At 34.8% G+C, this 22,078-nt stretch overlaps 3 protein-coding genes and 1 long non-coding RNA gene across 8 annotated transcripts; 2 read left to right on the top strand and 2 right to left on the bottom strand.

The window, feature by feature from the left end:
• The first annotated feature begins 169 nt into the window (after nt 1-169).
• Nucleotides 170-1,103, top strand: LOC114173708. The gene is made up of 2 exons (XR_003602548.1): nt 170-442; nt 602-1,103. It is a non-coding gene; the product is annotated as an uncharacterized LOC114173708 (long non-coding RNA).
• A 2,454-nt stretch (nt 1,104-3,557) lies between these two features.
• On the bottom strand, nt 3,558-4,881 carry LOC114173707 (phospholipase SGR2-like). 2 transcript variants are annotated; one of them, XR_003602547.1, is made up of 3 exons: nt 4,396-4,881; nt 4,106-4,221; nt 3,558-4,008 (listed from the first exon to the last, which is right to left on the bottom strand). XR_003602547.1 is itself a non-coding variant. In XM_028058261.1 (3 exons), the coding sequence occupies exons 1-3, from the start codon at nt 4,574-4,576 to the stop codon at nt 3,973-3,975; spliced, it is 318 nt and encodes a 105-aa protein (XP_027914062.1). In that variant the 5' UTR covers nt 4,577-4,853; the 3' UTR covers nt 3,558-3,972. The 2 variants fall into 2 exon arrangements, 1 of the variants encoding a protein (XP_027914062.1); XM_028058261.1 differs by having other exon boundaries at nt 4,121-4,221; nt 4,396-4,853.
• A 357-nt stretch (nt 4,882-5,238) lies between these two features.
• On the top strand, nt 5,239-7,221 carry LOC114173706 (extensin-like). Of its 3 annotated transcripts, none has more exons than XM_028058259.1 (7): nt 5,239-5,414; nt 5,486-5,590; nt 5,682-5,808; nt 5,888-5,959; nt 6,026-6,077; nt 6,172-6,547; nt 6,659-7,221. In XM_028058259.1, exons 1-7 carry the CDS (start codon nt 5,372-5,374, stop codon nt 6,682-6,684), a joined length of 801 nt encoding a protein of 266 aa, XP_027914060.1. In that variant the 5' UTR covers nt 5,239-5,371; the 3' UTR covers nt 6,685-7,221. The 3 variants fall into 3 exon arrangements, with proteins under 3 accessions (XP_027914060.1, XP_027914061.1, XP_027914059.1); XM_028058260.1 differs by having other exon boundaries at nt 6,169-6,535; XM_028058258.1 differs by having other exon boundaries at nt 6,169-6,547.
• Nucleotides 7,222-8,749: 1,528 nt separating this feature from the next.
• Nucleotides 8,750-20,314, bottom strand: LOC114173703. 2 transcript variants are annotated; one of them, XM_028058248.1, is made up of 14 exons: nt 20,018-20,314; nt 19,103-19,807; nt 18,316-18,522; nt 17,903-18,214; nt 16,647-16,756; nt 15,335-16,477; nt 14,085-14,226; nt 13,803-13,962; nt 13,150-13,313; nt 12,020-12,102; nt 11,723-11,822; nt 10,410-10,471; nt 9,837-9,996; nt 8,750-9,137 (listed from the first exon to the last, which is right to left on the bottom strand). In XM_028058248.1, exons 1-14 carry the CDS (start codon nt 20,183-20,185, stop codon nt 8,970-8,972), a joined length of 3,684 nt encoding a protein of 1,227 aa, XP_027914049.1. In that variant the 5' UTR covers nt 20,186-20,314; the 3' UTR covers nt 8,750-8,969. The 2 variants fall into 2 exon arrangements, with proteins under 2 accessions (XP_027914049.1, XP_027914050.1); XM_028058249.1 differs by lacking the exons at nt 8,750-9,137; nt 9,837-9,996; nt 10,410-10,471 and having other exon boundaries at nt 11,803-11,822; nt 11,969-12,102.
• Nucleotides 20,315-22,078: the final 1,764 nt, after the last annotated feature.

Here is a 22,078-nt window from a genome sequence, read left to right as displayed (position 1 = left end):
AACGGTCAAAATTTTTTTATCATCAACGGTCAAAATTTTTTTCAATCAACGGTCAAATAGGGTAGATTGTTAATTATAGAAATTAATATTTTCTTTCTATTAATTTTTTATAACAGTCATTTTTAGCATCAATATATACCTTTACTTTTCCACCGAGTCAAAACCCTGACCCACCCACGCCTCCTACTCTCTCCACGTCTATTCAAGACCAGGATTCGCGAAGGCAACACAATCGTTCAAATGGCCTAGCACAACCTCTACTACCCTTCGTCGTCAGGTTCAAGTGTTAGACAATGCACCTTCTCCGTATCGACGCAGAGGCTTGAGGGTGAGGTGTGACGAGTCTCTCACGGACATGTAATGTAATCATTTGCAGCATCATTTGCAGCACACTTGTAGTTGGTTGATGAATACAAGATCTTTGGAATTCAAACACTTCGATGTAAGAATTTATGTTCTGATTTTATTTATTTATTTACGAATAAAATTGTAAATTTTTTCCTGAAATCCACTGAGGTGGTATTCAAGAATGGCAAAAGAAAATTGTTTTTGGTTTCTTTCTTATCTAATGTTTATCATTGTGTTTCTTTCACTTTTATAGACTCGAAACTAGTTGGATGCGTGGTGTGTTTTCTTTTGGGCTGCAACACCAACACTCTCTTTTCACATATGGACTTTATGCACTAATGAGACATCAAATTGATGTTGCAATGGTATTTTTCAAATTTATTTCACCTGATCTTACAGGTTTTTCTTCTTTATTTTTGCACTTAATTATTTTCTGTGAATTTCAAGAAATCTATGATAAATGAAATAGTCTTTTTGAAGTGCTTTGGAATAGATGGTGCAGTGAATTGATGTTGCACTTACGGCTAGTAGTATTCCAGAATATATTTGAGATTTGTAGTTGTATTTTTGAATTACTGATTCTAGTGCTAGTGTCATTCCAGTTTTAGTTTTGATTTACTGATTTTTACTAATAAGTTCTTTCATCAATTTCTTTTACTAACTTACGCCTAACTAGTTTTTGATTTTGGTTTAGTTTTCTAACCTTGGTTTTTTTCTTTTTTGCAGGTGGTACTTACTACATAATATTAGAGGTACTTTACTTTGTTAAATTGCTGATTTAGTTTTCTTTCAACAGTTAAACTATTTTCCTGTTCCTTAATTTTATTACAGTATTTTCATATGCATTTTTAAATTTATTTGCTGTTTTTATAGTTTTTAGTTTTAAACTTGTGCAGCTAGTTTCTTTTACTGTTTTATTTCAGTTTTATTTTGTTGTTCTAAAGTTGTAGAGTTATTAATTAGTTTTAAACCTTTGTGTTGTGTGTTGTGTTTTTGTGTGTCTTTGTTTTTGTGTTGTGTTTTTGTATGCCTTTGTTCTTGTTTTGTGTTTTTGTGTGTTGTGTTGTTATGTTTGTAGGACTAGGGGGTCTAGGACTAGAGAGTCTAGGATTAGGGTCTAGGTCTAGTGTCTAGGATAGAGGTCTAGGACCAGAGGTCTAGGACTATGGGGTATAGGAGAAGAGTAGAATTAAGGGGTCTATGACTAGGTTCTAAGATTAGGGTCTAGGACGGGTCTCTAGGACTAGGGGTCTTGGACATAGGATTAGGGTCTAGGTTAAGACTATAGGACTAGGGCCTAGGACTCTGGTGATTAGGGTCTAGGAAGGTATAGGACAGTCTAAGACTAGGGGGTCTAATAGTATAGGACTAGGATTAGGAGGTTTAGGATGTCTAGGAGATTAGGGTCTAATCCTAGGATTATAGAGTCTCTAGAACTAGGGTCTAGTACTAGTAGAGTCTAGAGTTTAGAGACTAGGGGGTGTAGGACTAGGGGGTAGGATTAGGGTCAAAGACTAGGGGGTCTAGGATTAAAGTCCAGGACGGGGTTAGGTTTAGGATTTGGGGGTCTAGGATTAGAGGAGTCTAGGACTAGAATCTAGGATTAGGTCATTAGAGTCTAGGTAGGACTAGGGGGTCTAGGACTAGGGGGTCGTTTAGGGTCAAGGGTCTAGGACTAGAGATTAGAGTCTAGGTCTAGGTGCGTCCCTGGGACAAATCTAGGACTAGGAGGTCTAGGATTAGAGGTGTCTAGGACTAGAGTTTAGGAGTACTAGTAGAGTCTAGGATTAGGGTTTTATGACTAGCGGGTCTAGGACTCGGGTTGGGTCTAGGAGGTAGGACTAGGGGTGCCTGGCCGAATCCGGCTGGTTCCCATGTCACAAGTTCGTTTGGGGTCTCGTGTCAAGTTTGGGTCGGGTTCTTCAGGTGGGTCGTCCGAGGTCCCCGGATTCGTGTGGATCCTCGGGTCGTGTCTGGGTTCCTCGCCTGGTCGAGTCCCGCTGGGGTCCTAGGTTCCGAGGGGACTCAAGGTCCTAGTTGGGGGGTCCCAGGGTCCCCGACCTTGGGGGCCAAATCCGTTCCCTGGCCGCATCAGGGGGGTCCATGCGATGCGGGTCTCGGGGTTCCAGGTTCGGTTGTTCGACTGGGGGTCCGAAGTCATGTCCTGGGTCCTGGTGGGTCCTCGGGTTCGGAGGTCCGTGGGTGGCTTGGGGGTCCCGAGGTCTCGGTCGGTGTCCCGAGGTCTCATGGGACTGTGTCTCGTCCAAGATTCGGGTTTCGTAGGTCCGGGGTCCCTAAGTCCCAAGTTTGGTCTTGGATCTCTTGGCCTGCGTTTGGGGTTCGGGGATTCGGGTCCGTGCGTGTCCAGGCCGCGTCTGCTGGGGTCCTTGGTCCATTCGAGGGCAGGTCCTTGGTCCGTCCGGGGGCGGGTCCTTCCGTGGGAGACTCAGCGGAGACTCGACGGGGGACCCTAGGTTGGGGGACCAACATCTGGTCCATCCGAGGTGACCGAGGGGGCGTATCAGGTATCTGGCTACGCCTGGGGGTCGGGTCCGTGCGGATCTTTGGGTTCCGAACCCTATTTATTGCATTTTCTTTCTTTTTGATGGGGTGAAAGGTTAATTTGCTGCTCTTTCAAATCTAGGTTTTGTGATATCTTATTTCTAATTTCATTTTTCTTTGAAATTTACAGATAGAAAATCAATATTTGTTGATGAAGTTCAACACGGTGTGCTGCCTCGACCATGGTAGACAACTAATTAGATTGAGAAACGCAAAGATAATTCTAGTAATCGCATAAGGCCAACGCGATTAATACTTCAAACGCGATTAATATCTGTAACTGAGTCAAGTAGATCAAAAGATGAGAAACATCAAGGCAATATATTGAAAGCTACTACTCAGGTTGCTTTAATGAGGCCTGAAATTTACAAAAAGAAAGCAGTATCTAACCAATAGAAATTATTAAGAAATAAATCTTTCACTTTCAGAAGCAAAGAAAACAAACTGAAATTTGCCTATTCTAATTGAAACCCAGCAAAAAAAAGTATTTCAAATGTTTTATTTGCCTGTCCTTTCTTGTTTTTCCTTTTCTGCTTTCACCTCTTTTAGGCTTACAACATACCTTCTGATTCTGATGTCATAAATTTTCATCCAATAAAATATAATGTAAATATAAATAAATAACAATTAAGAAACAAAGAAATAGATTGTTAGAAAAACCCTGGCATTTACCTAGTTTACCTAGTAATTGAAGTGCAATAGTTGTGCTGAACACATTTTCGTAATCGTGTGCCAGAACAGCATTTTCGAAATTTGTAAAAGGTGATCACACGATGAAATGAATAATTTGAATAATCATACAGCCCTGACTACGGTAAGCAATCTCTAGTTGTTCAGCAACATCTTCGCGAAGTGGTAGCCAATCCAGGCCCCCTTTACGTGCAAACCAATGGCCGACACGTCTGTTTTCTCCGTTCCAATAAACAGGGAAAACAAGTCTACCTCGTACAGTCCTCCCTTTACAGGGACACCAACCCTCTCTTCTTCTATTTCATAGAGTTGAGACGGTTCAATACGTCCCAAAAAAGATCCAGTTCTTGGGCCTTCACTGCATTCCGCATACTACCTCCACCAACTAGAAAGCAGTTCTTCCTCTCTCTACCAATCCATAAACAAGAAAGATTCTCACTATCTAAAGGTCACAAGGTTTATGATTGAAATAAAAGAAGAAACACAACGAAATATTAAAGTATACATTTCATAAAATGACCTGCAAGAAAGATGCTTCAATGGCTAGAGAATCTCTCATGCCAAAACGAAAATAGTCACTCTTGCCTACCATCTCTGTTCGTGGGACTGACGCTGCCAACTCTGTTAGAAAAAAAAAAAATTGTTTAAGCGAAGCGGGCAATGAATAATAACAATCAAGAATGTGTGTCTCCCTCCAGAATCTTGATGGATAGAGAGATAGTTACTATGACTATAAATATAATGTGAGTACTGAATTGAAATCCTAAAACCCTAGCGATGGAATTAGACAGATACCGTTGGGAGCGAGAGGGATCTTACAAAAGTACCACCTAACATCACCGCCATCAGAGGGGCTACACGTCTGCGCCAGATACTTGTGCCTTGCTTTAGAGTGTTCGATCACATCCTCCAATCTCGCAATGTTAGAAGGCGTGTTTTTCAGCAAGTCAGGCCGAAGCTCTTCCCCCTCCGCCATCGCCGCCGTCGTTTACACCGCCAAGAAGCAAAGAATCCCTCGCTTCCACTCTGCCTCCCCCTCTCTCTCTTTCTCCTTTTGTCCTTTAATTATCAGTAATATAAATAGTAACAATCAGCAAATAAAGGAAAGAAACATCGAAATCCAGAGTGGAGACAGAGAGCGATGGCATTCGTTGAATTCAATGTAACTTTTCCTCCCAACCCCCTTTCCTACCCTACTTAACAGAACCCACTCTAAAACAACAACTGTTAACTATAACTAAAATATAATTAAATTAAATCAAATATATTAACAATCTTGCCTTAATGTTTTAAACAATTTTTTTATTTAATTACAAACAAAATATTTTTCAATTATTAAGGGGAGAGTATTCTACCCACACAAAATCAATTTGATTGCCGGAAATAAATATGGAATAGTAAAATGTTACCCGCATTTCCATTTTTAGATTAAGAGACGTGAAAGATATTTGTTTGAATCTAATAGTAGATATTGTAATTAATTTTATTTTCAAATTACGGGCAACAACGGTTAACTGTAGCTAAAATATAATTAATTAAATACACTAACAACCTTGCATTAATGTTTTAAACAATTTTGTTATTTTATTAAGGAAAAAATACTTTTCGGTTATTAATGGGAGAGTGTTCCACGCAAACCATATATATTAATGATGTAGAATAATATTAGATATATAAATATAAAATTTGAGAGTGGAAAGAAAAGGGTTTGCTGAAGGCGTTGAATTGAGCAGTTTGTGTTTGATTTTGCAATTGGAACTGCATCTTCCTCATGTCGATTTCGGGCATCCAGGGGCAGCCTCTTGAGGTTACGGGTAAGCACATCCCTTCCATCAATTCGATTCAGTTGAATTAATAGAAAGTTATTGAGAATTAAGAATGGCAGTGGTGTCCTGCTCCAAGCTGAAGGACACAGAATGGATTTCACGGCAAGATCCCTACGTTTGCATTGAGTATGGCAGCACCAAGTTCCGCACCAGAACCTGCACCGGTCACTCTTCGTCGCCTTTTCATTTCCGTTTTTCCTTCTATTTCCTTCTTTCTCTCACTTCAACTCTTCCTATCCTCGTCCTCCGTTGCAGACGGCGGTAAGAACCCCGTCTTTCAGGAGAAGTTCGTCTTTCCCCTCATCGAAGGCCTTCGGGAGATCAACGTCCTTGTTTGGAACAGCAACACTCTCACCTTCGACGATTTCATCGGAAGCGGAAAGTTCGTCTTCTTCTTCTCTCTCCTCCGCTCTCATCTCGTCTCATCTCTCTCATCTCATCCTTCTTTCTTCCTTCTTCAGGATTCAGCTGCACAAGGTTCTCTCTCAAGGCTTCGACGACTCCGCTTGGCCACTTCAGACCAAATCTGGCAGGTAACAACTCGCACACCTCATTCCACGCGTCTTCTCTTTTCGCAACTCTGACATTTCCTTTCGCAGACATTCTGGTGAAGTCAAAGTCATACTGCACTATGCAATTGCAAATCAAAGGGTATTTGTTTTCACTTCCTTTTCATTACTTTTTTAGAATTAGGTAATTAGTGTGTGTGGACTGTAGTGTTTATTTGGGGTAATTATTGCAGCAGAAATCAGGGTCAGGCCATGCTACATCTGAACCTCCCTATGTGCCAACACCAACTCCTCCATTCCCTTCACATTCTAATCCTTATCCTGCATCCTCCTACCCACCACCTCCTCATTCTACTTCCTCCTATCCACCACATCCTTCTGCTACTGCTTACCATACAACTGGATCATACCCACAAGTGGCATCCACACCCTCATACCCACCTCCTCCCACAGCTTACCCACCCCATCCCTCACATTCATCTCCCTATCCACAGCACTCCTACTCTGCATCAGCTCCCTATCCACCCTCCTCCTATCCCCCTCCACAATCCTATCCGCCTGTTTCAGCTTATCCACCATCTTCGTATCCACCGCCAGCAGGTTATACTCCTGGTAACTATTTTTCTTCTCCTAATTCATCTTCACTGCTTAGTCACCACCTTTACTCTGCTCTGCTCTTTCTTGTTTTTCTCCCTCATAACTACAAACTGGATCTTTATTCAGGGATATACCCTCCACCGCCATACTGACGAGGATCTTCTACATTCGCAACCAAGGAAGCGACATAACGTGGCTTGTACATCACTTTATAACCCTATCCCAGCTTTATTTGTTATCAGAAACCCTGTTTTTGTTTTGTTTCGTTTCTTATATTTTTCCTTTAAGTAGTTTTTATTCGACACATTTATTTAGTCGGGTTTATTATATATAAAACTCTAGCCAAGGTTTGTCAATTGTGATGCTCCATATCCAACGCTGTTGCATATAAGTTTCTCTTCAATTGCTACCGGTAAAAGGGATCATGCCAAAAAGTATGCAGGGCTATGATAGATGGTTTTGGGGAACGAAACTTTGATACAACTGGACACTTAGCAGCCTCTTTTGTTTTTTGATTTACTTTACTGCTTATCACTGTTCAATGTACTTCGAAAAGGGAAGGTCGAAGTTCTTTCCTATGCTTGTTCAAAGAGTCTGTAACTCTTGTGTTTTGAATTTTGTCTGTCTAGCGTGTTTATGCACATTCAGATGCAGTTGGATGTTTTAGTGAACAATTTTTTCCAGTTTTATTCCGTGCTACGTCTATGTCTCGACGAAACTTGAATTCCTCGTCAGGTTTCCCAAGAAGTGGGTGGAGTCTAAGAGCGTCAATCCGATTATTTTTTTAATTAATTGATACCAAAGAGCGCAAAACATCTAAATTTGGTCCTTCTTCTCTATAAAGATTTCAATGAGAAAAGTAAATGTCTTCTCTAAATTAATTAATTAATAGCCATTTATATTGCTTATGATGTACAGACATTACCTAATACCAAGGAATAAAATGGTGTCTTACTAATACTATCCTAAAAATACATTAAGAAGTCTAGTTCAATTGACTTAGTAAAGTATCTAACTTATCATAAATTCTTTTATCTTTCTTTCATTACATTTAATAATAAATATCATACGGTTTATAAAAGTCATAAATAAAGACAATCTACATTTTCTTCTTGTTTTTTAAGGCAGGAAGGAACATTTGTGTTGTATGGGGTTTCAAAATTGAACCATTGTTCTCATAACCTCCAATTGAGAGAATAAAAAAGTGGATTTTCTTCCCACAATATCTGATACACTTTTAAGAATACAATTGTGACGAAGTTTTGAATTTTAAAATGAGTAATATTTTGAAAGTAGTAATTGATCTGAAATAACTTTTGAATTATTTAATTAAGTCATGTTACCCCTCTTCAACTCTACCTGAACACCTTCAGGATTGGTCTCCGGATGTTAGCTATAGCCCAATTCCCAATTCTCCCCACCTCCACCGGACATGCCCGTTTTCTGATGACCGTCGTAACTGACAACCGTCGTAACTGACAACGGCAAGTGCCGCCAGGTTCACGCCCCGTGTAGATCCCATAAGTATACACTCAGACTTCTCAGAGGGGAAAGCTTGAACCTTTTGCACTACCCATTTTCCAAGGTTTAACTTTTTTTTTTTGCTGTTTCGCATCGTCCATGACGTGGAGAAGGATCGTTTCTTTAATGGGATGGTTTTCTTTCACTGGAACTTGAATGAAGGGACATAGTATCTGTGTCGCAAAGCTGCCTTCCTAAAATATTTAAGGTTTAATTATTTCTTGACTTTTAAATTTTAATTTGATTCTAATTTTTAAAAAATCAATACAATTTGATTTTATTTTTAAATTTCTTAGACAAATCAGTGATTTTTTTTTATAAAAAATGATATCATAATTATATTAATAAAACAAATCATTTTTATTAATAATTTCAATCTTGATAAAAAAAAATCTTAGATCTGTTATTTTCAAAAACAAGAAAAAAAAGGTAATTAAATCAATATTTAAATTTAAAATTCATTATACATTTTGACTGTAATCATTATATAGAAGAGATATATAGTGATAACACTTTTCATAAATGTTAGTTATGTAAATTATATATCCACGATTAAAATCACTGGTTCGTGGTTATATAAACATATTTTTAATATTGATAACTCAACTATAATAGATATGCAGTGGAGAGAAACTTGCACTCAAAAGTTTCTCTTCTTTTTATAAAGTAAATCGTAATGCTGTGCCCTGGGAAAGAAACATATACAACTACTTTTCCCTCTTTTCTCCTCACGAAAGATACAATCGATTATGAGATTCTTACAGCCATGAATAGGCAAAACCCAGACAGTTCTACCACATATCCTGTTGTCATTCTAAACTACTATGATCCAATCAAAGAATGCCCAGTCAGAGGAATTTTGACCTTTCAAACCTGAACCTCAAGGTATTAAATTCAACGTCAAAACTGGTATATTTCAAACAGCATAGCACCCCATTTCATTGCTAACATTTGAATAATATTCATTATAGTTGAGATAATCCCAGAAACGAGAAAGACCAAAATTCCCATGTTTAGGTCCCTTGATATAGCGTATGTGCAGTTCTTTTAGACTTCTATCAAACTTTTGCTTTATAGAAAGCACCTGCAAATAAATTCAAACTACTGCTCAACATATTTTTACTACGGGGTTTAAGACTAATTATTCGAGAACAGACCTAAATATCCCAAATAAGATCATCTTATCTACTGTGGATGTTTTTTGAGAAACCTTTTGGTAAAGTTTAAGATAAAAATGAAGTTTAACAGCGACATATTCTTTAGCATTGTCACTTCTAAAGATTTGAACTATCTTTCCAAATGAGTTTTTAATCAAATAAAGAAAGACACATACATATGAATAGAATAGAAGTTCAAATCTATCTTTCATAAATACACTCAATTACATTGAGAGAATTCAGTAATGAAGGAGATAAAAGAAGATGCAACTTCGAATGAGAATGAGAAACTCTTATAAAATATGTGATCAAAGTCACGTGAGTCAAGTATCCATGACATGACCTTTCACAGCTTGAGAAATACATTTTGTTGAAACACTTGTCACCATAGAAAATTGGGTTTGGTTGAGCATGTGTGTGTATAAGGTGAGAACAAATATAATCAAAGGAAAGGCTACAACCTATGACCCTTAACCCTCAAGTTAGATACAGTTGTACAACAAATAATAAAAACTATTTTAACAAAGTAAACAGCTTACGCACAGTATTTTCGTTCAATTTTGTTTTCCAAAGTATAAATGTACCAGATAAGTGATGCAGAGATTGTAGAAAGTAGCCTGGTTTACCTGGGATATATTGATTTTGGAAAGTTTGCCTGACAAATCTTCTGGATCACTTCGAGAATCCCAAGCACCAACGGTAATACAAGACCGGAAATCCAATGCACATTGCAGAATGCTCTCAATAATGCTGCCAACTCCCTTTGTTTCATCAGAGAGGAAACATCTGCAACATATATATACACAAAGACAAAATAAAACACCAACTGTCAGAATCATATGTGTTTTACTGTCTAAAGTTAAGGGCTGTAAGTATCAGCAATTTAATAGAAGTTTGAAACTTAAACACCAACAGTTATGCTAGTAGTTACCGTGTAGATAATAAACAACTATCTTAACAATGATCAAGCATTCGACCACACATCAAGATCCACAATCCAGTAGACATTGCATGTGGTACCAAAATGTGTATCCCTGACTCTTATAATATTAACTTGGTAGAAATAGAACAGAATTAATAATTGAAAATTTACCTTATTTATTCACTATTTACAGAAAAAAAATGCCCCTAAGTTGACTTTTTCTTTTTTGAAATAACTGTCCCTATAGATTGCAATTAACAAATAAATGTAAACTTACATGCATAATGAATCAGCAAGATATTCCATGTGCACTGATTCAAGATCCATCATATCTTTCACCTGTTTGATAAATGGCACAAATATCGAAAAAGTTATAAAGAAATTGAATTACCAGGTCTTATAGACAAGATCTAACCATCAAAGCTATGAAATTGACAATTAAGTGAGGTAGATGGAAAGTATGGTAAATAAAAATCAATACAGTTAATCTTTCTATAACCCTTAAAATGTAGTGCACTTTTTTTGTATTTCTATAACATTCAAAAACTATAGTGGAGATGCAGCTAAGATGACTTCAAATTTTGTTTAGAAGTTCCTATATGAGAATCGTAAAAGCATCCCACATGAACAAAATATTTCCAAAGTTCCTCTTATGTTATGCTATGCATTAGCATTAAGACTGTCAGAAACCAAAGAAAATATGACAGAAGATATGAAGGATATTGTTCGTTGAACAAGAATCTACACAACAAAGGAGACAAGTCTCTCTTACTAGGTGCCCCCTTTAAAAAGAATTCTACTTTCACACACAAACCATTATATCCACAAAATGACTCCCTCTAATCTGATTTCCCCTACTTAGAACCAACCCCTTCTAACTAATGTAGTAACAAACAGCAGCCCCTATTCAGCTCTCATTATAGTCAGTTAACCTATGCTGCATCTGCATGACATCCTTGATCAGTAGAACCTCTTGAAATCAGAGGTCCAGGCATACAGCAAAGACAAAAATGAAGTAACCAAACTCAAAGCATGAGTTCTATACCCTTTGGTCATTATTATATATCTAATATCAGGAAGATACACAGAGAATCACATCATAAATGTCAAAGGACTTAGAAATAATGAAAAATAGTCTGATTTTGATTTATGGTCTTTATAATAAAATATATAAAAAAACTCTCATCTCACAAAGAAAGAAGGATTAATGGATTAAATTAAACAGAAAAAAAAAAAAAAACAGAAGTTTGAGAAAAAGATGGAAAAACCCCTAAATTTACCTGAAAAGACTATTTTCCTGAAAAACAAGACCTATCTAATAATACATAGGGCATACCTAACCATAATTCAAGTTGTGCCTTGTATCAATCATACTAAACGCTTTTTTTTTTTTTTAAATAACTTCGATAAGTATCCAAGTCCAAGTGTACTCAATTTGTACCAGTACCCATAAGAAGTAATCTTCTATAAAACACAATGCATAAGCAGTTACAAAACAAAGTGTGCTTCTAAATGAAACAATAGATGTCCAGAGAATGATAACTAAATAAAATAAAATAGTCATACATATTAAAAGCATTTGTCTCAAACCTTATGTTCAAGGGAATGAAGAAACCTGCACCATGATACATGAGATAATTGTGACTCAACATACTGCTGCAAAGTAGATACAAAATGGTTTATCTGGTGCCTGTCATTGAAAGTACAACAAGGATGCTTAGAATTACAAATATCAATATAAAAGTTCATCTTCAATATTTAAACGGTGCTCATTAAGTATCCCTTTATAATCAGTGCGAAAAAAATGGGTAACTGTTGTATCTTTCAGAACCCTACCCAGACCATGCCATCTGAACCTCCATACATTTAGAAAACAACTTTCAGTACCTCATCTTCATCAATATATTAAGATGCCCTGCCTCAAGTTGTAGTTCAGAATTCCGACCTTTGTTGGTTGCATCCATCAAATCCTGTTCACCAAAATTGATAGAAAATAAATTCCATTACCATTACACAATAAGAAGTTTGTAACTGGCTTGCTAATAACGGACTCCACCTCATCCGTATTTTGCATTATCCTTACAAAGTTCTTGGATTCTTTTGAAAATCCTGAATGTAAGCAATTACCAGTAATAGAAGAGTCACCACACACATGAGAATAGTAACAGGATCTTAAAAAGACCCCTGATATCAAATATTAACAATGTGTCCATACATTTAGAAAACCAACAACTTTCAGTACCTCACCTTTAAGGAGGAAAGAGATTGAATTACCAAACCGAACAAAAAAGAACAAGGAAACAACTTGGTTCGATATTGCAAAATTAAGATTGCACAAGTCATGCAGGATGGTATTGCAGTGAAACCAAATTGAATTGAGAGGGAAGGGAGGAAGATAATGGGGTTTGAATTATGAATATGAGGAATAACTTAGGGGCCTAATAGTTAAGAAGATATTTGTTTTTCACCTTTGTTTCCTGAAGTTTATGCAGCAAAAGTGGAAACAGAAAATAATAAACAGTTATTTTCACTGTTTCTTATATAAACTTCATCAAACAATAATACAAAAAGTAAACAAAAAGCTTTTTCTCAAACCAAACTTACCCATAGAACTTGTGACTGATAAGGATCTCTTATTCAATACAATACAATACAGAAAGAAAAATATTGCTGGATTCTTACTCGCTTAAGTGGGGACCATTCCCCAAAGATTTTTTACACGTAAAAAAATTTGTATCAAAACTAGAAAGGGAAAACAGATTGATAGCAGTGGAACACATTCAACCAAAATATGGCTTAGCAGTTGGACAAGTGGGTATTTTCCTATCATCCAACCACGTTTTATTAATTAATTCATCGAAGGTACTATAGTAGAAACTTAGACATGCGTTGGTCCATTCATTATATGGACAGAAAATCACAAATATATTTAGGAGATATAAGATAACACATGCATGTTTGTAACAATGAACACAAGGAAAAGAAAAAAAAAAAAGAAAAATTCCAAGAAATCACACCTTTAATGAGCACCACACATCTGTCAATGAAAAAATGGCAAGCTTCACTTGTATCAAAAAGCTGAATATATCAGCATATATTTTCAATGCAGCAGGTGTTACAACAATACTGAGTGGCCAGTGCACATGGTAACCCAGCCCCAAGAAATCAAAAGAACGAACCCCTGCCAATATTTACAAATTCATTATTTGAAGCCAGAGTGAGGATAATTGGTGGGGGAGCTTATCAAACTTGCAATGAAACTAAAAATAGAAATAACATTAACAACTGCTATCAATAAACGTTCAAAAGCCAAAAGGTAATCAATGCTGTTCTCAGTATATTATTTTTGCGGTGATTGTTATTTACACAGGAAATGAGTACAGTAATATCCTATAAAGGCACTCATATGGAAAATGAAAATCCTATCTTATTTAATTATATAACATGGCTGGAAATTTTTTAAAATTTTAAAAATCAAATGAAACTTGACTAAATCAGGAATATGTAATAGAAAAGTATCATTAAAAATATAGTTGGCATTTGTAGTTAACTTGAAATAAAATTTTGTCCTTTCTTTTAATTGTGATGAAAATAGTATACTTGGTCTCTACGAAAAGTAAAAATTGGTTACAACAAGGGAATCCCCTTTTTTATAGTAGCATGGATGTACCAATAGCAGATGCAGAAAGAGGCAATTTCCCATGTCCTTTCATATACACAAACAACATATCCTTGTGAGAATCTTGTTCACAAGAAGACTTCTGAATTGACAACTCAAGTAGACCTTGAATTTCTGAAAGTCTCTCGTTTGCTTCAGTAACAGACCACTTCTGTAATTTCAAGGAAACCAAAGAATGAGTAAACATAACATTATTTAAGGACAACAGTCAGCTGCGAGATATGAATCTATGAAATATTTTACAAGTTATTCAGAATCAGAATTTAGGAATACATGATGCCAAAGAGACAAGATAAACAAATCTGCCCAATCTGCTAACTCCATAAAATGATACCGCCGAAGTGCCAAAAGATGATCTTGTAACTTAAATGCTTCCTCAAGGACACTGATGGTAAGCTTGCTGACATAATTGTATCTGATATCTTTAAGGATAAGCAGCACAAGTACAGAGTGCTTCCCTAAAAGCATTATACTGAGCATCTCAACTCATTTCAATTGTGGAATAGGGACCACAAATGAAAGAAGATGAATCCTAAAATGATATTATCTGAGAAATTTTAATAAAGATCTTGCTAACCAATGACCTTGGCATTGATTGCAAATGAACAAAAACAAAATTTTAATTGGCAATTACACAGGTGCATCGGAAATCATGGTGAGAGTATACTAATAACACTGTTTAACAAAAAAAAATTAAGTCCTTAATCAATGTCTTTATGCACTGATTAGCATTTGCCTATTAATAAAATGTGTCGATTAAACTTATTCAACAAACTTGCATCTTAAAAACATAACTGTCATCAAAGACTTTCAAACTAGTCATGTACTTATTATGTATGTTACCCGACATACTATCACCATCTGCAATTATAAGAACTCACAATCTACCAAATTAGCAATTATTCCATTTGCCAATTTTTACACATACAAAAATTCACATGGTCATGAAATTAGCAATATCCACTTCAAGATGTGATATTTTGAACAAGTTAGTTGCACAAATTGCACCTTGTTATGACAATAATACTTGAAACACACTGACTCCTATAGAGCAGAAATTTTAAATGCCATCACTTGGTCAATGTAGGTCTGTTTGTTTTGGTTGAAGAAATATTGAAGTGCCATAATCAAGCATTCTCACATTTTAAAACAATCAAAATAAAATACTAACACAGAGATCTTTCATGGTTTTTAGCTTCTTGATCAGACAATTTTGAAACCCATTCTAACAGGTCTCATCATCAAAACAATAAAAGTCCCTTATAAGTCCATTGTGTTCCAGTTTTTCCATGTATTACGGCATCAGTAAAGAACCCAGTTGAGGTTGCATTCACCCATTATTACAAACAGTGATACTACTGACAAATAGTAAGATGAGATTGGAATGACCAGAATTAGACTTCAGTGAACTGGGTATTCATAATAAATTCGTACTAGTTTAATCTAAGTACATTGAGAGAAATAGAAGAATATACATAAACTAATCAATTAATTTTGCAGAATAAACACAAAGAAAAGGATACTGAAGCATGATTTCTTGCAGTAAGCACTTGTCAATTATAATATCAAGTGGTATCTCAAATGTTGATGACAAACTTTGTTTTTGAGTATCATCACAATTGACAGTTTTTTCAAAACTACTCAGCAATCTTTCCCAGCTGCTCCCACCAGACACAACATTTAAATGTTTATGGTCCATCAAGTCAAGTGAAGAACATAAATTTGGACCATCAACTAACCCATTCTCTCTACCACAGTCAATTTCTTCTCGTTCATTATTCTCAGCATTACGAGTTGACACATTACTGTGTGGCGTAAATGAACATGCACTGCTACATCTAGAGTTGGTGGGTATTTTGTCCATATAAACCTTACATGGGTCCTCCACAGTAGAAAAGTTGAAGTAAGGCAAAGGCTGTCCATGTTCAGCCTTGTATTTTTCCCCATTCCCACTCATCAGGTGAAGAACTGAATTTCTTGTCAGCATAGGATTCACACTAAGGGGATTAATGCTAGTATAATTACACTGATGGCAATATTTCTGCGGTTGGAAATCATATAAATGTGAAATGAGTGTACCATTGTCAGGTTGATCCTCCATCATGGCCTCCCCACTCAAAGTATCACTAACAGTAATAACATCATGGCATAACATAGAATATCTCAGGGATCCCAGGTGCTTTTCAGTCAGCTTTGGCTCAACAGCTCCATCATTACCAAATGAAGTTTTCAAAAATTCACCCATTGCAGAACAGCCGAGAATCATACTCTCTCTATATTGAATACTGGATTTACATGAGCAGCTTGAATTCCCTGGTTTTGGAGAATTAGACTTGTGATTCAATATCACTTCCTCATGGGAGGACTGCACCAAGTGATCAGTAGCATCCCTTTTATCACAGAGTTCATGTGCATTACTGCCTGAGTTTTCATGATGAAAGGAATTTTGTATTGAATTATTTAAGGTAGCACTCTTCAAGAAGCTTAAAGCAGATAAATGATTTTGTTGCCCAACTACCGGACATGACCAACCACTAAGCTGATCACAATCCAATTGCTCCTCAGAGCTGTTCATGGATGAACTTTCAGATAAATCACACATATCTTCCAGCAAGGAGAGCTCATCTACTGTACTTGAGGCATCAGAGCCTAAATCACCAATGCCCCTGAGAAAATCTATAAAACATCAATGAAGCAATAACAAAGGGAAATAAAGTTGTCATGGAAAAAACTACGATGTCAAGCAGCAAATAAACAGAAGCACACTACTCGGTACATGTATCTTCATGCTCACATGGAAGGGGGGATTGTCAGATGAGGGGAGTAGGAGATTACATATTTAAACTTCTTCTATCTGCTATATTGTTTTCTGACATGATCTGGTCTAGTTTGTCTAAGGTACCTCCACCATTACCAAAAGAAGGCACCAAAGCATGCATAGCTACCTGCCAAAGAAAAATGTTTACGAGTAAGAAGGAAAAATGGTAAAGGAATAAGTACATGCACAAAATGAAGTAGTCTGTTGTCGTAATCCTGCATCTATCTTATTTTATACTTCCTATGGTCCTTTTTTTGATGTTTCTCATTCTAAAACTTATTGTGGGTCAATACAAAAGAATATAACATCACTGAAGCAAATGGATAATGATGATAAATAACTGCTATAACGACCGGCTAAGCATTGGTGTCATTTTGCAAATCAATTGAGACATTGTATTTGCAAGTAACAACAAATAGAACAATTACAATAAAGTGACACTTCCACTGGACCACATAAATCATGATGAAAAGAATCAAGATTTTAATGTTAAAGAAAAACACAGTAATTTATAGCACAAAGTAAAAATATAAAATAAAATTATCATCGTATCTGCAGAGCAGCAATAGTGTGTAGTTACTCTCTCCTAAATCATAGCAGGCATTGTGAAAACAAAAGTACCACATATTTTTTGCAATTCCACTTGTATAAAGACTTTCATACCAGTCAAGATCCAACACTTGCCAAAAGCACAAGGCAGTAGGTAAACGGTACAAGATTGGTTTTGTACCTACTAGCATATTAGAAGCAGAAAGCTAAATGATAGTTTATACAAAATTAAGCAGGGAAATATCTTGCCAGAGGTGTGATTTAACAAAAGCAATAATTTGATGCATTTGGCCAGGAAATAATCCAAGAATTTTTTTTTCCTTGATTATGGTGTTCAGCTAATATGTTTAAGCAGATTTTCTGATTTTTTGTGGTGATTGCACGAGAACAACTTAGAGGTTGCTTAGTTTGAGTATGCTTTCTATTTTCACTTTTAATTACAAAATATCACTTTGTTTTCATTTTATTTCTTTTTCAAAGGTTTGTATAGGAATTAGCAAAAAGAAAATACTATTGTTTTCATTATTTTCTGTACAAACTTTTAAACAAGAATAAAATAAAAACAAGGCAAACTTTGTAATTACAAGTAAAAACAAAAAATGAAAATAGAAACATATTTTCAAACCAAAAAGCTTAAATTTCTAGCCCCGTAATCCTTTTCTTCTATCATGCAAATAAATTACTTTGTTATTGCAAAATAACCAAAACTATGGAGGATGACCACCTGCAGATATCTAACTTCTAAACTGCTCAAAAGACTTCCAATTTTCTCATTCATCCCTTTATAATAATTTTCTCTTGCAAGCACCATAGCTTCTATAACATCTTTGCTGAAAGCCAATGGAGATGAATAAGACAGACCACTGCTTGAAAAGCCACTCCAGCAGGGTACAAAGTCATCACAACTATGTTCTCCAGAAGCAACATGAATGCACATTTCAAGCAATTTCAACAGTACTTGAAGCTGCTGACCAGCTCTAACAAGTGGGACCAAGAAATCTTTGAGAAATTCAGGAATGGGAACTCCATCTCGCACCTGATGTTAGATGTTCCCACCATGAGAATCAATAATATGACAATGTAATATAAAGTTATGATTCATATGAAAACTGCTAGCAGCCAGCAGGAAATCATTACCTTCACACTTGCTAATGAAAAGTCAATAGCATTGCCAACTTTAACATGTGACTTAAGAGGTAAACATTCCATATTTTCTACAATAAACTCCTTATATGGGTCATGAATTTCTGCTTTGAAAATCCAGGATCTAATGAACCCACAATATGGTTCACATGATTGAAGGAAAAGAAACTTCAGCAGAGTGCAGTGAGCAGGATCAGCAACCTAAATTGCAAAAGGTCAAATAGATTACAAGATTTTCAATAAAGAAGGTCATTTAAAACAGAAGATCTTTCGCAAGTGTCGTTCCATTGCAACAAATATGTAAAACATTGAGTAGGTAGGCCCCTCATGACAATTCTACTCTCCACTGGCCTGTCATCTCTTCAATTGAAATTTGTATTTGTATCTTTCTGGATGCTACAACTCTTGTTGTCTAAATGTCTCTTTGACACCAGAAAAGAAAAAAAAAATCCAACAATCTTCCTACCATAATAAGCTATTTTGCAATCCATTACTTATAGTGATATCCCAAACTAATCTTTCTTTGTCCCCTTCTAAAATGATAATCAAGGGATTCACCAAAAGATAAGTATATGTGGGTATATGCCCTGAAGTATTCATTTAACAGTGCCCTTGATTGAAACTTCAATGTATGAATAAAATAATAGTACCTAAGAGACAATAACTGAAAACAAGAAAATGGGAAACAAATTCTACCAGATAATCTAAAAATAGTACAAGATATAAAAGAGTCTGTTTAATATTTTTCATATATTCTAACAAGAGGTTCAAATAAGCAAACCTGTAACTGTGAATACAAAAACGTTAATAGATCTCCCCCTCTGCAGAAGTTCTGGAATTCAGAAGTAGCTTCCGTAACCAGGTCCTCAAAAGCAGTATCTGAAAAGCGAAGAGCCCACTTTTGAAGGTTACATATACTAGCAAGGGCTTCAATCTGAGTCCTTAGTTCTTTTGTGTGCAGATAAAACTCAAGTAGTGTAATTTCAGAATGCACTACATTCTTCAAACACCCCGGAACAGTCAAATCCATGTTTTTTGATGAACGCCTCAAGATTACAGAAGTATGAATCGTGTCCAATCCACATATGTACCCTTCCAAGACTTTTCCCACAGCAACAGCAAATGCTTGATTAACAAGAGTAAACGGAGGGAACTGTTCTGCTCTCACTGTGTCATCCTGATGAATCTGACTTTGGATAACATCAGAATTACGATGATTGTGTCCAAAACTGAGATCCACATTCATATTTGTGTAATAATCCACAAATGCACGAAGAAGAAAGACCAGAGAAGCGGTGCAACCAATGGATGTAAGAATATTTCCCAAAGAACGAGTGCTGGAAGCACGATTCCAGAGGTTGGGAAGGTGGAGGAAGGTCCTGTCAGCTGGATCAGAACAAAAGATGGCAGATATCCTTTGAATGCTGATAAGAGATGATTTTGCACCTTGCATCGCATTCATGGCCAACCTCACCAAACTTGATTCCTGCAGCCAAAGATGTTGGTTCAATTAAGTTCAAAATGTGTAGACAAATAGATAGACAGTGATGGAAAGAAAAGCAAAGCCTGAGAAAGTAGGAAAGCAAGTATTGGAAATTGACTAGGTTTTCCGATAGTGAAAGACATTGTATTGCAGTGAAAAGCAGAAATGAAGTCGAATAGAATAGGTTAGTTTGAGAGAGAAAGAGGAACTTACAGAGAGAGTGGAGAGGTGAGAGAGAGGTTGATTTTGAGGATGAGAAGATGTCGAAGAAGAGTGCAGTCCACTCTCAGAAGGTATGGATTCCCAGGTGTTTGGGGAAAGCCATGGATCCTCTACCTTCAAATTCTCCAATAACCTCATAAATTTCGTATCAACAGTCATGGCTTCCCTTCTCTTGGAGTGATGAAGTAAACTATCAAAGGAATTTCAAAATAAATTCGGATTGTCTTTTCTCTCAATCAAATCCCTCTCCGTTCTTCCCTTCCCCGCGGCTACTTTTTGAATTATACAGTCAATATTTACAAAGATGTGATTCTTGTATGAATTTAGTAGAAAATTATAAAAATATGTAAAATCAAATTCGATTGAACCAAATTTCTCAAATTTTTAATTTTAACAGGTTTTGTATGAAACCAGAATTATTTATCACTCCCTATTATTACATTACAAGTTATATATAATTTTACTCTTTTTATAAATGATTAATTAAAAGAAGAAAAGGAAAATAATATATATATATATATACATATATATAATTTTGTAAAAATAGTATTGAAATAATTAGGTAATAGTTACTTTTAAAAAAATTAATTATTTTAAAATCAAATAATCTATTTATTATATATTTATTAAATACGTAAAATTTTTTATTTATTAAAAGATTGAAATATCTAATAAAACACCAAACTATTAAATAATATCCTTTTTATATATTTTTTTTATAAAATTAGGTAGCTTTATGTATTTTGTAGATAATTATTTTAATAAAAAAAATCATTTAGAATTTGAAATGGTAAATCATTATATTAAAAATTTATTAACGTTATATGTATATTTATTTTCCCTGCATGTCTATTTGCATTTTTATTATTTAAAAAATATATATAATTTTATTATTTTTATGATTAAACTTCTTTCCAACATAAAAAAATATAAAAGTATTGCTATAATAGTAGTTAAAATAAAAAATATTACTAAATTAGAGAAAATTTTCATAAAAAATAATTACAAAAATAAATATAAATTATTTTCATAATTTTATTGTAGATATTTTTTTATTTACTTTATAAATATATTTTATTATAAATAATTATTTTAGTTTAAAAGTTAATTATGTAAAGAGTAAAATGACAAAAATTGTGTAAATAAAAAGGATTTATTAATGTTAAAAATAACAATAATCATTATAATGAAAAGTAATTATAAAAATAAATTATTTGTATAGTTTTATTGTAGGTAATTTTTTATTTTATGAATAATTTTTTTTATTATAAATAATTATTTTAGTTTAATAATAAGAATTTTTGTATATTAGAAAAAAAATCCCTTTAACTAATGTTGTAGATAAATATTTTTAATATAAAAACATCTGAAAAAAAAAATATTTTTTCAATTTATTGAATTAAAATACAAAGCAGCAAATATCATGACTTGCAATGAGACAATTTTAAAGACAAATACTTGTACCAGGTGATTGTTACACGTGCATTTAAGACAAAAGTCAACTAATTCACATTTTGAAATTTTAAGGACATCTTATTTAATTTGTTTATATCAAAAGTTTTACCTGTACTAACACATTATAATGTTTTCTTTTAATTTTAGTTGTAATTTTTTTTTCAACTTCAATATAATTTTTAAAACTATATTTTTTTACGGTTGCATACAATAAAATATATTACAATAGAAAAGAGGGTTTAACCCAACACAAATACTAGGTATTAAAAGGTCTCTTATAATATTCAATTCAATTTTATTTTAACACAAAAACAATTTAATCATTTTCTAGATATCAATTAAACATTTTTTATTATATCATATAAACCAAAATCATTCTTAATTTTTTTATTCATTTTCTTTCACTTTTCTCTTCTTTTTTATTTTTTTTTACGGCACTTTTCTCTTCTTAATTCAAACGACCTTATTTTCTTTTCTCTTTTTCCTCTCTTTTCTTTTCTTTCCTTTACGCTTCTCTGTCTAAATATAACATTAATATTTTCTCAGAAGTAACTCATAAATATTGCTCTAACCATTTCTAAACCACTAACACAAATA

Source organism: Vigna unguiculata, chromosome 2 (genome assembly GCF_004118075.2).
Source record: "Vigna unguiculata cultivar IT97K-499-35 chromosome 2, ASM411807v1, whole genome shotgun sequence".
Taxonomy (NCBI): Eukaryota; Viridiplantae; Streptophyta; class Magnoliopsida; order Fabales; family Fabaceae; genus Vigna; species Vigna unguiculata.
This window is presented reverse-complemented; position numbering and strand designations above follow the sequence as displayed.

Excerpts from the sequence above, each read along its gene's own strand:
- LOC114173707 (XM_028058261.1), bottom strand. The coding sequence starts at position 4,576 with ATGGCGGAGGGGGAAGAGCTTCGGCCTGACTTGCTGAAAAACACGCCT. Across the intron at positions 4,222-4,395 it reads GATCCCTCTCGCTCCCAACG|AGTTGGCAGCGTCAGTCCCA; the intron begins GTATCTGTCTAA and ends TTTTTCTAACAG. Across the intron at positions 4,009-4,120 it reads TTGAAGCATCTTTCTTGCAG|AGAGAGGAAGAACTGCTTTC; the intron begins GTCATTTTATGA and ends ATGGATTGGTAG.
- LOC114173706 (XM_028058258.1), top strand. The coding sequence starts at position 5,372 with ATGTCGATTTCGGGCATCCAGGGGCAGCCTCTTGAGGTTACGG. Across the intron at positions 5,591-5,681 it reads CCGCACCAGAACCTGCACCG|ACGGCGGTAAGAACCCCGTC; the intron begins GTCACTCTTCGT and ends CCTCCGTTGCAG. Across the intron at positions 6,548-6,658 it reads GCCAGCAGGTTATACTCCTG|GGATATACCCTCCACCGCCA; the intron begins GTAACTATTTTT and ends ATCTTTATTCAG.
- LOC114173703 (XM_028058248.1), bottom strand. The coding sequence starts at position 20,185 with ATGACTGTTGATACGAAATTTATGAGGTTATTGGAGAATTTGAAGGTA. Across the intron at positions 13,314-13,802 it reads TCTTTCTGCATCTGCTATTG|GGGTTCGTTCTTTTGATTTC; the intron begins GTACATCCATGC and ends AAATATTGGCAG. Across the intron at positions 9,138-9,836 it reads CCAAAATCAATATATCCCAG|GTGCTTTCTATAAAGCAAAA; the intron begins GTAAACCAGGCT and ends ATTTATTTGCAG.